General features: G+C 39.1%; 2 protein-coding genes across 2 annotated transcripts in view; one reads left to right on the top strand and one right to left on the bottom strand.

The window, feature by feature from the left end:
- The window catches only part of ccdc3b (coiled-coil domain containing 3b), a 35,348-nt gene extending 33,989 nt beyond the window's left edge, over positions 1–1,359 (bottom strand). The window contains exon 1 of the mRNA XM_057846630.1: positions 1,248–1,359. The gene's annotated coding sequence lies outside the window, so the exon portion shown is untranslated. The remainder of the gene's footprint in view (positions 1–1,247) is intronic.
- Positions 61–16,752, top strand: vamp3 (vesicle-associated membrane protein 3 (cellubrevin)). Its single transcript, XM_057846631.1, has 5 exons — positions 61–530; positions 1,290–1,368; positions 14,875–15,033; positions 15,117–15,168; positions 16,603–16,752. Coding segments are annotated over exons 1-5 (309 nt in total). The 5' UTR covers positions 61–528; the 3' UTR covers positions 16,620–16,752.
- The last annotated feature ends 500 nt before the right edge of the window (positions 16,753–17,252 follow it).

The following is a 17,252-nucleotide window of genomic DNA, read 5'->3' on the forward strand; positions in this document are numbered from 1 at the left end:
AAGTATGACGTTTGAGTCGTGTTGCATTCATGTACTTCCCGTAAAAATATATTCAAAAAAGAAAAAACAGCGTCGTTCTCTGCCGAAATCCTCTTAAATTTATTTTATGTTACTTAAACGTCACTTATATCATGACGTACGGTTATTCATGCTAATAGCAATGTAGAAAGCACGCATTACTAACGTTGGTTGTACAATAGTTACCGACTGAAGTAGACAAAAGTAATCAAAGCCAAGCCACACATCTCCGTCGTTTCACTCAAGGAAAATCAAAGTTTTGCTTACTTATCAATTTACAAACAACAGCGATAGTGATTTGTGTACGTCAGACAGGCTAACAGGTTTTCAAATTTAGTTTTAGAGTTCAGCCGACTCTATAGTAGTGTGTGTGTGTTTTTTTTTAACGGCTCGAAAGTGGGAAGCTCCAACTTCCCAGTACAACTCCAACGCAGCTTGAAATTGTTACGAGTTGGAACTCGCTCGAAAAAAGAAAACATCCGGTGAATATTAGGCAACTTTCACCTCATCATGTAAGTTTTAACGATTTTTAATATGTGCGTGCATTTGCTAGTGATTTTATTGTTGGGTAGAAACAAGTGTTGAAATCTTGATTTGGTAGTTGGGCGAAAAATGGGACGTAGCATACGCCCCAAACTTAGCTGCTAGCATGCAACAAGTGCTACTAGCAGAAAATGCTTCCACAAAAGTTCGTTTTATGCTAGCTGGAGCTGTTTTTCAATTGAGCTGAGTCACTTTTATCATTTACTTGAACGTATTTTGTGGCTATTTCAAAATATATGTACTTTTTTGCCCTCCAACATGCACTCCAGTTCATCCTTGAGCACCTAACTGTTAGCTTCCGTGCGTTAAACTGTATCATAACTTTCATATAGCCACTAGGTCTCCGACTCTCCATCGTTTCAGGCCAAATTATGTGTAACAATTGTTCGAATTTCTTGCCGGAACTTCCTTACATAAAGGTCGCCACGGAACCAGAATTATTTTGAGGTGTGTGTGTGTTGTGGGTAGGTTGTCAAACCTCCTAAAAACATCAAAATGCAAAGAAAATTGCGTTTGGTGCAGTTATGCAGTAATCCCTCCTTTTTCGCGGTTAATGGGGACCAGAACCTAATCAACTACTAAAATTTGTTATTATGACAGGCTCTAAAAGGTACTGAAAAACTGGAAAATTGGACTTCAAAGTCCATAAAAAGTGCTTGAATTTGACATGAAAAAGTTGAACGAACCCTGATGTACGGAAATGAACATGAAATCTCATGTTTTTTCAGGTCAGGCTCAGTTCCAGAAGGGTCCGGCGCAGGGTCAAGCAACAAGCGTCTGCAACAGACCCAAGCCCAGGTTGATGAGGTATAGTAACAGCAGCTTTTATTCCTTTCTATATTATGAAAGTCTAAATATATGACATGACATCATTGCTTGCAAAGAGGCTGATTTCTGCATCATACTAGTCCTTCTAAAAAATGTGTATATTGTGATAAATTATTTTCTGTAATGTACTGATAAACATTAGACTTTCATATATTTTAGATTCATTACACACAACTGAAGTAGCCTTTTATTGTTTTAATATTGACGATTTTGGCAAAAAAGTCAAGAAAAAACAAAAATCCCTAGCTCAAAAAATTAGCGTATCTCGCTCTTTGCTAATTATTTCTTCAGTTACTGTTCCATTTGTTTCATTAATTGCTTGTCATGGTATTTGGTAACACTATATTTGACAGCGGCGTCATAAGACTGTCTTAAGACCGTCATAATGACATGACATTGTCATGGGCATTACTGAATGCTTATGAGAGATGTCATTAAGTGTCATCCGGCAAATTATGTTACGAACTTCATTTATGTCCAACTCTGGTCTTTTACATCCATTCAAAAGTGAGATCATCAGATGTTTCACAGGCATGAAAATCTCTCACCTTTCGACGAAATTCGCCGTTTTGAAGTCAAAAAGGGGTGACCTATGTGAATTGTGTAGATCCGAGGAGAACGTTTTTAAGGGGAAGGGGGTTTGATGTCGGACACTTGGTATGCAAGCGGGGAAAGCGGCACAAAGCCCAAAAAGCACACCAGAGTGGCCAAAACTTTGACTTATTTCAACAAAACAAAGGCGGGTGTCCCGTCTCTTCTTGGCTGCACGTCAGCCTTGAATAAACACCTAAAGCGCTGTCACCCAGTTGTAATTTTGGAAGAAGACAGGAGACAGATCGTGAGTCCATCTAACTAACTAATTACATGTTTTATTGAAGTTGCTAAGCCTGTCGCGATATGCAATGAGTCCATTTATCACACGGTAAATAAAAATGAGGGCGGTCATTTTCATGGCCGCATACATTTGCGCGTGCATGCTGATGACATATGAGACTGTAGTTCATTTCACAGATGTTTATTGGTCAATCAACACGCCGTAGAATTACAGTTCAGACATACAAAATAAGGAAACACATCTATATTAAACGCTGTACGTTAGCATTGCTACATTGAGACTAATGGGGAAAAAAAGACGACCTACTTTAGCCTGCGATAAAACATTGTCAGTCTTCTCCAAAACACAAACTTGCCGTTAAAAGGTGAAACTTCAAAGATGAAAAATCACTGGTTAACAGCATTTGCAAATGATTTTTTTTTTATTACTGACACCACATGCAATGACAAGAAGTGTTTTTTTTTTGCAGATTGTAAAGCTTAAATTAACTGTTTAGCGAACGTACATCCGGTGAACATTTCAAAATAAAAGCATGTCATGTTTGTCATATAAGTAACGATTTCTGGAGTTAGTCCCACATACTTCAGAATTCAGATTCTACACTAAGAATAGCTTTAAAATGACACCCTTTATGAAAAATCTGATTGGCAATGAATAATTATTATAATACTATTATATATAGTACTATAATATTAATGTTAGGTATTTTTTAGGAGTGCACGATATCCAATTTTTGAAACCGATATCGATAACTTCCTGCTCCTCAAGGCCGATACGGATACGATAACCAATAATATACAGTGCCCGCCATAATAATTGGATTTATAATAATTATGTGTTTTTTAGCTTCTAATATTTTTTTTAATTCAAATAATATGGGACTTTAATGGAAAAAACAGAAAAATCCTACCTTCAATACAAGTGCATTTATTCAGTGGGGCAAAAATCCCACATAAAGAAAAAAATATTTGACATCAAATAATGTGTGTCACAATTATTAGCACCCCTGGTGTTAATACTTTGTACAACCCCCTTTTGCCAACAAAACAAGGTCTGGGGACTGAGATGGCCATGGGAGGAGCTTGATTTTGTGTCTGTGTAGATTTGGCCATATGTTTAGGGTCATTGTCTTGCTGAAAGACCCAGTGATGACCCATCTTCAGCTTTCGGGCAGAGGGCAAAATATTTTGATTTCAAATGTCCTGGTATTTCAAAGCGTTCATGATGCCATGTACCCTAACAAGGTTCTCAGGGCCTTTGGAACCGAAACAGCCCCACAGCATCACTGACCCACCCCCATACTTCACAGTGGGTATGAGGCGCTGTCTATACGCCAAGCTGTTTGGGAGGCATGCACGGAGAAAACCTTTCCTCACTCACAATCATAAACGCAAATGTCTGGAGTTCACCAAGCGGTATTGGGGCTTCAACTGGGACCGTGTGCTTTGGTCAGATGAGACCAAGATTTAGCTTTTTGGCAACAAACACTCTAAGTGGGTCTGGCGTGCCACAAAAGATGCGCATGCTGAAAAGCACCTCATACCCACTGTGAAGTATGGGGGTGGGTCAGTGATGCTGTGGGGCTGTTTCGCTTCCAAAGGCCCTGAGAACCTTGTTAGGGTGCATGGCATCATGAATGCTTTGAAATACCAGGACATTTGAAATCAAAATCTGTTGCCCTCTGCCCGAAAGCTGAAAATGGGTCGTCACTGGGTCTTTCAGCAAGACAATGACCCTTAACATATGGCCAAATCTACACAGAAATGGTTCACCAGACACAAAATCAAGCTCCTCCCATGGCCATCTCAGTCCCCAGACCTTGTTTTGTTGGCAAAAGGGGGTTGTACTAAGTATTAACACCAGTGGTGCTAATAATTGTGACACACATTATTTGATGTCAAATAATTATTTCTTTATGTGGGATTTTTTTCCCCCCACTGAATAAATGCACTTGTATTGAAGGTTGGATTTTTCTCTTTTTTTCCATTAAGGTCCCATATTATTAGAATTTAAAAATATATATATTCGAAGCTAAAAAACACATCTTAACCAGGGGTGCCAATAATTATGGAGGGCACTGTAAGTGTTGCCATTAGCATAGAGAACAAGCACTGAGCAATGCTTGCCAATTGTTTAATTATTTTTTTTTCAATATTTTCTCTCCCTCCGCATTGTAGTCTACGGGGAAACCGAAATGTTGCCACACCGCAGATTTGAAAGAAGCAGGTGCTTCCTCAAAATTCGGTCTCTCCACTCCTCCGCTCGCCATAGCTTTTTGTTGTCTTTCTTGTTTCACTTTCACTTCGCTCGTAAGCGAGAGAGGGCGTTACTCGGCTTCTATTACACAGGTGCTTGACAGCGATCGGACATTTATTTGCGGGGCGGGAATTTCTCCACAGCTGTGCTTCACGTCACACACACAGGCACACAGAGCTCGACCAATTCATTCCACAAGCGATCGGAATAAATTTCAAAACCGAAAAGGCGCGGTTCATAAAGGCATATTGAACCGTACAGGGCGAACTGTACGGTTCGGGTTTGAAACGCAAACCATTGCACTGCTTGTAAGTACTGATAGGATTTTGAGTTTTTGCAGTGTTCAAAATAAATGTATGATACCTGCTGTATTGGAGCACATTAGGGACCAGTGCTACTTGTTTTTTTCAGCAAGTTAGCATTATTATGTTTTAATTTTACACCCTCATCACTTTACAGCGCTGTTTTTACAGATTAAATAAAGCCTGTATGTAAGACATGTTTGCCACGCATCGACAGTGGTCATAATCAATAGAAACCTAGCCCTCCAAAGGGCTAACGTTACGTGTGCGAGTGACAGTAACGTTATATTTATTAGCGCTGAGAAGTCCACTGCTTAAAGATGGCGGCTGTTTACTAACGCCCAGACGCGGCCGAGTCTGTCATTTCGCATCTAGTTCTAAATACATGCGATATCTATGAGACGCATTGGACACTACCTGCTTCCACACTAGCATCATGCGGGCGTAGTTTTTAGCAACGTCGGCGTAGTCTGTAGCGGCTGTCGGCTGCAGTAAGTTTTTTTTTTAAATTATTATTATTGCTTCTTCCTCTACGCATGTGACGTCAGTGCGTCGTCCTGCATTAAAAGTAGTCCGGGTAAAACGAGATGCTAAGAGCTGGCAAAATTAAACGATTCCTCGAGGTGAATAAAATTACTCGGATCAGTTTTTAAACTCGAGCTACTCGAGTTGCTCGAGTATTCGTTTCAGCTCGAGCCCTACAGGAGAGGAGACTTTTGTCGTCTTGGTCCATGAAACAATTTTTTAAACTTGGCAATTATAGAACAGCAAGCCTATCAAAAACCAAAAGGCCTCTCAAGAACTTGTAAACATAACACTGTAAAATGATAACATTTTTTAAATGCCATTCTAAGGTTTATAACTCAGTGAAGGAAAAACACGGCCTCTAGAACAGTAACAAAACTTTGCATGCTGGCAATAGGATACAGAAGACGTTGGTATAATTTGCTGACTTTATTCAACCATCACTTGAAGAGTGAAACTAAAAATAGAAATGAAACAAATCAATTTCGTCCCCAATAACAAACAGGTTTGCATCAACGTAAATCAGCGATGATTAGCTGCTAATACAGCTAAACGGTTAGCACGCGTTCACTAGCATTAGCACATCGTTCAAACTACCACACAGCTGGATTTAAGTGTCCGTTCGCGAGTGGAAGCACACAACAACAACACAAAAGACGATACATACAGGCGTTGCCTCTGTAGATATTTTACAAACATTAAAAAAGAACGTAGGCTCGTAGCAGTGTTTCCGCTCTTTCACTAACTCTCTCACTCGCTTGGATACGGCATATCTTCCTCACGTGTAAGCGCGCTCTTCTTCACGTGAACGCGTTCTTCTTCGCGTGAGGAAGCGCAAGGGCACCCCCACTTGAGCGTGAAAGCGCCATAAAAACTAGAAGGCATGCATTTCAATATACTGGTAAATAATACACTTTAACAGAGGTCCCCAAACTACGGCCCGCGGGCCAAATACGGCCCGCCCCCACATTTGGTCCGGTGCCTGAACAATACCAGAGAGCATTTTGAATGTTTTTTTTTTTTCTTAATAGTGTTATTTATTTTCTGGCCTTTTTCTGTGAAGAACTCAGAGAGTGTTATTTGGTTATTATCTATTTGATTAATAGTGTTATTATTTATTTTTATTATTATATTTTTAATTTATTTACTTTTGTTCTGTTAAGAATCCAGAAAGGGTTATTTGATTGCGGCTTTCTGAAAAGCAATAATTTTTTACATTTCGGCACTCCTGCAATCGTCACACTTTTTCTGTGTTCTGTTGAAACTGACCCCGTCCCCTCATCAGTTAAAAGTTTTGTGGCCCTCACAGGAAAAAGTTTGGGGACCCCTGCTTTAACACATATTGCCAACAGCAGAACAACGACCTATATGCCAATATTCATTCATTCATTCTAGAGCTGAAACGAGTACTCGAGCAGCTCGAGTAACTCGAGTTTAAAAACTGATCCTAGTAATTTTATTCACCTCGAGTAATCGTTTATTTTGACAGCTCTAAGCATCACGTTTTGCTCGGACTACTTTTAATGCTGGACAACGCGCTGTCCCGTGCGGAGAGGAAGAAGGGGGGAAAAAAAACTTACTGCAGCTGACAGCCGCCACAAACGACGCCGACGTTGCCAAATACTAGCCCGCACGATGCTAAGTTGGTAACAGCTAGCGTCTGATGCGTCTCATAAAGATCACATATATGTTGAACTAGATGCGCAATGACAGACTCGGCCGCGTCCGGGCAGCGTTATTAACCCTTGAGAGTCGAAGGACGCGCCGGCGCGTCCTCAGCGCACGTCGTCTTTGAAGCGCCCTCACGTTTTAAATACGTCACCCACATGCCGTTGGTTGGTCTCGTTTTAAAGTGCGGAAGTTGCGGTTTACTCTCGTTATTATTTGAAGTCAATCGACCAATTAAAACGTGAGATATTGTCATTTAAGTTTTATAGTTTTATTGTCCTCTCAAAAAAACATTAAAACGCTGCATGGATCATTTGTTTGTGTCTATATTTCCATCATTTCTTGTCCTTTTTCAAAACGGAAGCTCCATGAAAAAACCACAAATCAAACGAACCCTTTCGAAGTCACAGTGGAAGCACAAAATGCGTTTTTTAAATAAATATAACTGCCATGCGAGGTTCCACCGAACGAGAGGGAGGAGTGTTCTGAAGCAGCGAGGTGGCGAGCCGACGGCCGTTTGGATCGAGCAGCGACTTTGTGTGACTTTGAGAATGAACGGAAAACTAAATTTAGCGCAAGCAATTGTGCTATTTGATCAACTTGAGGAAGAGGATGGTCCAAATTCGTCATCATCGTCTTCTTCGGAAGAGTCCTCGAGTGAAGATAGTGACGGATTTGAACACGTGGGTGACGCCATCGACGAGCAGAGGTAAGCAAACTCACTTTTTTTTTTTTTAGGCTGGAAAAAGTTTCTTTTGATATTGCATGACAAAGTTAATTTTGATGCAATATAAGTGTGTGTTTGTGTATATAATAATAAAATGTGCATATCAGATCAAAGTCGTACGTGAATGTGTGTATCCAAGGCAGGAATTTATAATTGTGGCGATCTTCTTTCTATATGAAGATTAGGGATGTAGCACATATTCAGCTATGGTATTCTTTCTATTGTCATACATATAGATTTCCATTATTATTTATTGCTGTATATATTTTTATTTTATACTTTATTATTTTCATAAATACTGACTTTTTTTCATGTACATTTATAGTGACAATGAAAGTAAAGTGAAATGAAAATGGAAGGGTGGAAAGAGGACCGACACCCCATGGAAGTGTGGGCTGTGTGATGTCGCCCTGTTTCGAATTCCAGGACGAAACTGCTTTTCGGAGTGGCATGCCTGAAAAAAATTTTGCTTGTTTATTGTAAATATTTTTGAAAATACTTTTTTTCCCCCAATGTTATATATATATATATATATATACATTTTTTCCCACAATCAGTCTTCTCAATTTGTGTATATAAATGTGTGTTCAAGAAGCTTGATTGTGTGTACATAGTTTTCATCAGGTGATGGGCCGCAATACCTAAACTCATAAAGAGATGGCCTCTAAACACTTTTTGTGTTAGATGGTATATATTTTTTCACTGTTCGGTCTGCTGTATATAACCTGTTTTGACTAGAGCATGTATAAAGGCAAAAAACGCCTATGCTATACCTGTTGTTTATGTTGAATTGTCAAATATAAGACTATTTATTCTAAATTTTTTTTGGTTGAATGTTCATCCTAACATGTTGAATAAATATTACAAAGTTTCAAAACGGTTCGTTACGCATGTTTGGTTGTCAATTGGACATCAAAATTTAAAAATTTGACAAAACGATTGTGGAATTTTTGGTCTTTTTGGGCCCAAAATGATGATTTATAATTGGTCAGTGACGGAAACAACAGTTTGGACATGAAGTTCAAGGTGTCACAAAAAAAGGGACCAAACCAGGCCATCGTAAACAATTCATTCTTTGAAATATAAAGGCAACTTCAAAGGCATGCAAAATCAGACAAAATAGGCCCAGACCTTAAAGGGTTAAACAGCCACCATCTTAAAGCAGTACAGCGCTAAGCGCTAATAAAGAGCGCTAAGCGCTAATAAATAAGATTAACGTTACTGTCGCTACTAGCTCACGTAAAGTTAGCCCTGCGGAGGACTAGGTTTCAATTAATTATGACCACTGTCGTTGCGTGGCTAACGTGTCTTACATACAGGCTTTAACATAACATAGCATTGTGGAGTGATGAGGGTGTAAAATGAAAACTTAATCATGCTAACTATCAATTTTAGCTCAGTAGTCATTGCTGGATAAAACACCAAGTAGCACTGGTCCCTAATGTGCTCCAGTACAGCCTGTATCATACATTTATTTTAAACACTGCAAAAACTCAAAATCCTATCAGGACTTACAGTTTAGACTAACTTAAAACTTAACTAGAACTTAAAAATGGCTTGACACAAAGAGAAATTCAATTGAAACACGTGGGAAAAAATCCTGACTTTTAAGTGATGTGTGTTATCAAGCGTAACGGCCTTTTTAGGTAATATATATATATATATATTTTTTTTTTTTTTTAAATAAGATCTAAAAGTTTTTTGAGTGAAAGCAGTGAATTAGTCTTTTTTTTTTTTATTCTAGCTACAATATACATCGAAAATAAAGACATTGATTGACTGAAAATGGTTCAAGATTAGATGAAATGTCTTGTTTTCTCATGCATATTTATAATTGCTCTTCACCTAAAAATATATTTGTTTTATCCGATTACTCGATTAATCGATAGAATTTTCAGTCGATTACTCGATTACTAAAATATTCGATAGCTGCAGCCCTAATTCATTCATTTTCATATTTTTTTTTTTCTATTAGAAAAATGTTTCAGTAAAATGTTACACATTGTTGTGCATTTGCCACTTATTGCCACAGTTAATATTGAGGCTTTGGGCCTCTTTTGACCTCGTTGCGAGTTTGTAAGGTTGTGACTTCTGATTAAACTCGATGCCAATCAAAACATTTGTTCTTTTTCCCCAAATTAGAATCGATAAGAGAATCGATAAAGAATCGAATCGTTAAGCAATATCGATAATGGAATCGGAATCGTAAAAATCCTATCAATTCCCATCCCTAATCAGCGTTTGAACTCATTGTTTATTTGTGATTTATTATTGTTATTTACGTGTTTATTTGTACTTTAATAAATAATTAAAATGTTCCAAAATGTTTTTATGAAATGATAAGCGTCAAGAAAAATTTAATTGCTATCTTAGTAAAAAAAAAACAAAAAATTATATATATTATTAGATTAGCCGACTGATCGTAAAAATAGTCGACTGACTAATCGGGAGAAAATTTGTCGTTTGGGACAGCCCTAATTCAAAAGTGAGATAATTTGGCGGATAACACTAAATGACATCTGTTAAAAGCATTCATCAATGCTCATGGCAGTGTCATGTCATAATTATGATTGTCTAATGAGAGTCTTATGGCGCCACTGTCAAATAAAGTGTTTGCAAATACCATAACTAGCAATTAATGAAACAACTGGAACAGTAACTGATGCCATAATTAGCACAGAACATGAATTTTGATTGTTATTTACATCTGTAGCGCTGCAATGCATGCTAGGAGGCATGTTGGACAACAACAGTATTGACAGCAAGTGGCAGCTGAGATTGACTGTCTCCCCCAAGGGAGCCGTGATGGCAACATGAAGCTTCTTGAATCAATGAAGCTTTGCAGCCAATTGGTTCAAAGTTCATGGTGGTTCATTTAGACATATGGTAGTCATATGAAGCTGCTGTCAAATAAAGTGTTACCGGTTAATATCTTTTGGTGTAAATAACCCATAATACAGTCACGACAGCTGCGGCTTATCTATGAACAAATGCCATTTTCATGTCACATTTGGTGGGTGGCGGCTGATAGTCAGGTGTGCCTTACAGTGCGAAAATTATGGTATTTACTGCACACATCCAACTGTCCATGCACTGAATTAACATCATTTTAGGCCAGTTGCAAATGTACATATCGTTCTTCCTCTTCCTCAGGAAAGTTGGCAATTTTCTCTCGACTGGTTTTGTTTGTGTTTGGGCAAAGTGACGTCAGTACAGATCCTCTATTGATTGCCCCTCCCTCTCACTGTTCTCGGGTGCCGTATGACTCACTGTTTCTTGACACGTCTGGAACGGGGAATTACGTAACCCCTCGCCGTTGCTATTGTGTATCGCCACTTTCAGAAATGTTTTTCCCGCAAACACAATTTACATATTTAAGAATAGTAATCAGATGCAATATGTCTGTGAAAAGTCATGACAAAGTCATCTTCCCTGTTTTTTAACTGAAATTAGCCCGGGGCGGAACGTCAACTTTAAGCAGTTCCTCACGGGCTCCGATTGGTTGCTGGAGGGTTATATAATCACTGTCCGTGGTTATGTAATGCCTGCACACTCCTCTGCACTCTCCTTCTCCGTCTGAGGGGAGTGGCAGTAGTAGGGTTTGTGGATCAGTGGAACGTGTGTGTGTGCGTGTGCTCTGACACTTGTCCAATGTTTGCTACTACAAACTGATATTATGACATTTGTGATTATTGCCTGTTAATGTTGCCGTCTCGCAAAAGTTCAACCAGTAAGGCCTACTGTGAACGCAGACATGACCAAGGCATTGACCAGAGCCATTTTTTCAGAAAAAATTACTTCTAAAAATAGTTTTACCATGTCATACCGTAATTTTCGGACATTTTGAATCCTGTGGCTTATTTGTTGATTTATTCAGGTTAATAGGCAACACTATTTGACAGCGCCGCATAGAGGTGTGCAAAATTTCCGATTCTTAGATTATTCGTGATTCGGCCATGGAAGATTCGAGAACGATTCACAAACATCCAAATTCCGATTATTGAAATATGCCAAGTAAAGCGGAAGTACAACACACTCAGCGCGCCGCGCGGTCTTCGGAACGCAATGAGCAAGAACGGAGCGAGAGTAGCTAAACATCATGCTTCTCATTACCCGTCCCCTCGGGTAATGCCAATGCTCAACTCACGGCTCTCGCTCAACTCATGCCATGAGATAAAAAACAACAAAGTACCTGACTGCTGCCGAAAAGCTGTTACAAAGTACATCCACATAATGTTACGGTAGATATCATTTATATAGGACTAGATGCAAAAGTGATTCGGTAGCGTTAGCAGCACACCTACAAAAAAAGCTAGATGCGAGCGTTAGTAAATGCCGCCATCTTAAAGCAGTACACTTCCCTGCAAGGCTCTTGTAGCGAACCTTCCAAGCAAACCAAATTAACTTTTTATCTAAAATACTCCTAAGTTGGTAAAATATTGTCTTGAATCTATCTTCAAAATAGTTTTAAAACTTTCACATGTCGAAAGTAGACAAAAGGGAAATTATGGAATAACGGGAGCAATTTTAACAACTTTAACGGTTGATTCACAACATTAAATTAATTGAATGTAGTTTAAAGCTGCTGATACAGAATGGGGACTGGAGTTTTTTATTTACTGTTATTTTTGTATATTTGTTTACTGCTATATGTTAACTTGATACTGAAATAGTAGTTTGGTTTAGCCTGAGAGTATTTTTGAACAATTTTGGAACTAATGTACAAAACATTTTTAAAAAAATAAATAAATAAATAAAAAGGAGGGAGGGGGTGCATCAATAATCGTTTTATAATTGAATCGGAGCCTCTGAATCGTAATCGTAATCGAATCGTTAGGTACCTAAAGATTCCCAGCTCTAGCGCCGCATAACACTGCAATAAAACCCTCATAATTACAGTGGTGGCCAAAAGTATTGGCACCCCTGCAATTCTGTCAGATAATACTCAAGTTCTCCCAGAAAATGATTGCAATTAGAGATGTTTTGGTAGTAATTAGGGGTGCACGATCTTCCACAATGACCCAAAACACACTTCAAAAAGCACTAGAAAATGGTTTGGGACAAAGGCCAGCATTGAGTCCAGACCTGAATCCCATAGAACACCTGTGGAGAGATCTGAAAATGGCACCCTTCAAATCTCAGAGAACTGGAGGAGTTGGCCAAAGAAGAATGGTCTAAAATTCCAGTCGGGCATTGTAAGAATCTCATTGATGGATACCAGAGGCGGTTGTTCGCAATTATTTTGTCTAAAGGTTGTGCTACCAAGTATTAGGCTGAGAGTGCCAATACTTTTGTCCGTCCCATTTTTGGAGTTTTGTGTAAAATGACGTTTTAATTTTTTTCCCATTCTCTTTTGTGTTTTTTCATTGCAAGCAAAATCAATGAAGATATTACGACCAAAGCATTTGTTGTTGAAATCATTTTCCGGGAGAAATTGAGCATTATCTGACAGAATTGCAGGGGTGCCAGTACTTTTGTCTTGCAATGTATAATATATATTTTTTTTGGATAGCTATTTTGTCAGGGTGTAACGGTACATGTATTTGTATTGAACCGTTTCGGTACATGGTGCTCTGTTCGGAACCGAGGTGTACCGAAGTTTTTGACGTTATGTAACCCTTACTTTTTGAGGCTGTGAGTCGATCGGGTTACAGTTTCTTTGTGTAGATTATATTTACTCCGTCTTCTCTACTATAATGAGGACCAACACGGTGCTGATTTCAATGATTATTAGTAGTAGTAGTTTTTGCTTTATTTTTATTTTTGTTTTATTTTTATTTATTTATTTTTATTCTGTGATTAAATGCGATCTTTTGTCTTGGTTTTTACGTTGTGTTGATTTAAATGTGATTTTTATGGTCTTCATGTGATGTAAAGCACTTTGAATTGCCTTGTGTTGAATTGTGCTATATAAATAAATTTGCCTTGCCTTGCCTTGCCTTGCCACGGTAGGACAGTATAACCCAGAAACGTCAACGACGCGACAACGTGGCCGCCGCGACAACGCAGTGAAAACACGGGTGTTAAAGTCAATCAGCCAATGCACACCAGTCGCAGTGCGGCCGCGTGTTAGATGCGTCCCAGAAGTGGCTCAACGCGACGCACGCGAAAAGAACGTCAGAGTTTATTATTTGACGCGAGACGCGACCCTCCTGCGTCAATACTACTACCGGTAGCTAGGATCGGGCAGACCGGAAGTCACTTGTGTAAAAATACGGTGAATCCGGTCGATTTTCAAACTAATATGCAATCGTAACCCACTTTTTGAATCCATCAGATCTCTTGAGTGGTAGATCGGGGCACAGTTGACTTGTCTTTGTTGATTTACTGCTGTCTTCTCTGCTATAATTATAACCAACACGGCCCCGTGTTCAATACAAAACCCTCCTACCACAACAAAACAAGTAAGAACTAATATTCACATAGGAACTAAAGTTAGACAACATAAAATATACAATGTAAATGAATACTACATCATATTTGTAAAATATAAACACATAAAATAAATAATAGCCCATTTAAATCACTTAAATTGAAATGAGCTAAAACACCTGTAATTAAATAATAAGAATAATACACAGATCCTGCTTACACAATTAAATTTATTCATTTCTGCCTGGCACTTTAACTTGAGAAAATCCACCAATAAAGCTTTTGAAAACCATTCATAAGGGAAAAAAATGATTCATTGAGGCATTTCATTTGTAAAATACATGTTAAAATCTTTTTCATTGGGATTGCTTTTCTCTTTAGCACAGGACTTCTTTTTTCTTCTTTCTTTCAGTAAGAAAGCTGACCAATATGCGGGGTCTAAAAGGCAAATTGTTGTCGGATTATCTTTAAATACCCGCTACTTTTTGAGCAGAATTCTAGCTTTGTGTAGGCTAATGTTCCTATTGTTGAAAGCACAAAAGTGTGTAATAAACAACTAGCACATTTGTATTTTGCATTTTGTTTTCTTACTGTACCGAAAATGAACCAAACTGTGACCTCAAAACCGAGGTACGTATCGAACAGAGATTTTTGTGTACCGTTACACCCCTAATATCTAGGGTTAATTCCGACCTACGCGGAAATTCAGATTATGCCTAAGAATGGAACTCGGCCGATCACTATACTTTAGGTAGCACTAAGCAGCGAATCAATGAGTCAACATCTGTGTCTGTGAGCAGGTGGTGGATATCATGCGCGTGAATGTGGACAAAGTGCTGGAGCGTGACCAGAAATTATCGGAACTGGACGACCGAGCAGATGCGCTCCAAGCCGGCGCGTCGCAGTTTGAGACCAGTGCGGCAAAGTTGAAGAGGAAGTACTGGTGGAAGAACTGCAAGGTACTGTTTTAGATGATGCGTCTTAAAAAGGATTAGATGTGAACGGAAAAATATATCTGTTCTTGCATGTTCTTTGCCTACAGATGTGGGCTATCCTGATAGCTGTCCTACTGATCATTGTGGTCATCATTATCAGTGAGTATCGCATACAGTGTTGTTTTTGACAGAAAATACTTCCCAGTCATTTCCTGTTGATTTTGGGGCATTTATAGGTCACTTTGTGATGATTTTGGGTTACAGAACAGGAAGTGTACTGGGAATCACGCCAAATTACAAGGCAGTGACTCAAACTCAACAGGAAGTGACTTGTAAAGTACCTAAAATGAACAGAAAGTGACCTGCAAATCCCCCGAAAATCGGAATTCTACAATATTCTGTAAAACAACTAATAAACAGAAAAACTAGCTATTTTCATTCTGCTGTAAATTCATTTCATCACACGTAGCGTCCAAGTTGTTTGAGGTGGGAGGGATGCCAGCAAATGCCACCATCCCACTTCCAACAGATTGGACGTCTATGGCGGTCAATGGCAACCAATGAGTTTAGCTTGGGGGCATTTCAGCTCATTTGCTGTTGATTTTCAGTCACTTCCTGTTGATTTTGGGGACATTTCTGGGTCACTTCCTTTTGATTTGGGGGGTATTTTGGGTAACTTCCTATTGTTTTGGAGGCATTTCTCGGTCACTTCCTGTTGACATTGTTTCACTTCCTGTAGATTTGGGGCATTCCGGGTAGACTTCCTGTTGATTTGGGGGCATTTTGTCTCACTGTTATATCGGGCCACTTCCTATTGATCTGGGGGCAATCCTGGTTTACTTCTTATCCATATCGGGTTGCTTCCTGTTGACTTTGGGGCATTTCACTCACTTCCTGTTGATATCAGGTCACTTCCTGTTGATTTGGGGGTATTTCGAGATCACTTCCAGGTGATACTGGGTCACTTCCTGTTGATTTGAAGGCATTTTGAGATCACTTCCTGGTGTTATTGTGTCACTACTTATTGATTTGGGGCATTTCAGGGTCATATCCTGTTGATTTTCGGGCATTCCTGGTTCACTTCCTGTCCATGTCAGGTTACGTCCTTTTGACTTGGGGGCATTTTGGGTCACTTCTAGTTGATATCGGGTCACTCCCTATCGATTTTGGGGCATTTCAGGGTCACTTCTTGTTGAGTTTCACGCATTCCTGGTTCACTTCCTGTCCATATCGGGTTACTTCCTGTTGACTTTGGGGCGTTTTGGCCCACTTCCTGTTGATATCGGGTCACTTCCTAGTGATTTGGGGCCATTTCAAGGTCATTTCCTGTTGATATTATCGTCTCACTTCCTGTTGATTTGGGGGCATTCAACAGCCAAACGAATGTGCAGCAACTCCCAACTCAAACAGGAAGTGACCTGTAAATGCCCCGAAATCAACAGGGGGTATGTTTGACGCCCATGATTTAGAGAATGTGATTCATCCCACTAATATTTCACGTCATCACATTTCTCGTATTATTATTATTTTTATTACTATAATGTGAATCATCACTCTTTCCTCAAGTAATCATTATTCTCTTTTTAATTTCAGTCTGGGCGAAAGCATAAAAGAGCATCAAGAAGAGGAATGGAGCAACATGCATCACTGATCGGCAAAGAGCCAGAAGTCACATGATGAATGGCTTCTTAGTTCCACATTTTTTTTTTTTTTTTTGAAGGAGGGGTGAGGGGGGGGGGGGGGGGGGGGCTTCATTACTTATTCCGTATGTGTGCCGGCATGTGCCTCGGGAAAGGATTTGGGCGGACAGCAAGTGCCACATACCAAAGATACATTAACTAATCATTAGATAATTGATAAACTCAAAATTATGCCTCTTTTTTGGCCCCCCATCAGATGCAAATGTAGTTAAAAATTCATAGTGATGACATCACGCAGCTCCTCATCTACGGCGGAGGTTATTATTATTACTATTATTATCTGTAATAACTGCAAAGCCGTAGCAGCTCAAACGAAACTTTTTACAGCACAAACAGTTGACAACCAATTGTAGCCGGTTTAGATCAAAATGGTTGACCTTTAAAAGAATTGTACATATCTCAAAAACCATAGCAGCACAAACGACATCTTTTTTGTACAAATTTGTATCTGATGGGCAGGGCCAACTTCACAAAGGTCTGTTTTTAGTCCCCTTCATATCAAAACAAACCCCCTTTGTCCATCTTTACGGCAAAAAATTTGTA

This window comes from Corythoichthys intestinalis, chromosome 9 (assembly GCF_030265065.1).
Source record: "Corythoichthys intestinalis isolate RoL2023-P3 chromosome 9, ASM3026506v1, whole genome shotgun sequence".
Lineage (NCBI taxonomy): Eukaryota > Metazoa > Chordata > Actinopteri > Syngnathiformes > Syngnathidae > Corythoichthys > Corythoichthys intestinalis.

What these genes read in the sequence shown, in the direction of transcription:
- vamp3 (XM_057846631.1), top strand. An exon ending in CCCAAGCCCAGGTTGATGAG is followed by an intron (nt 1,369 to 14,874) that starts GTATAGTAACAG and finishes GTCTGTGAGCAG; the next exon opens with GTGGTGGATATCATGCGCGT. An exon ending in ACTGGTGGAAGAACTGCAAG is followed by an intron (nt 15,034 to 15,116) that starts GTACTGTTTTAG and finishes CTTTGCCTACAG; the next exon opens with ATGTGGGCTATCCTGATAGC.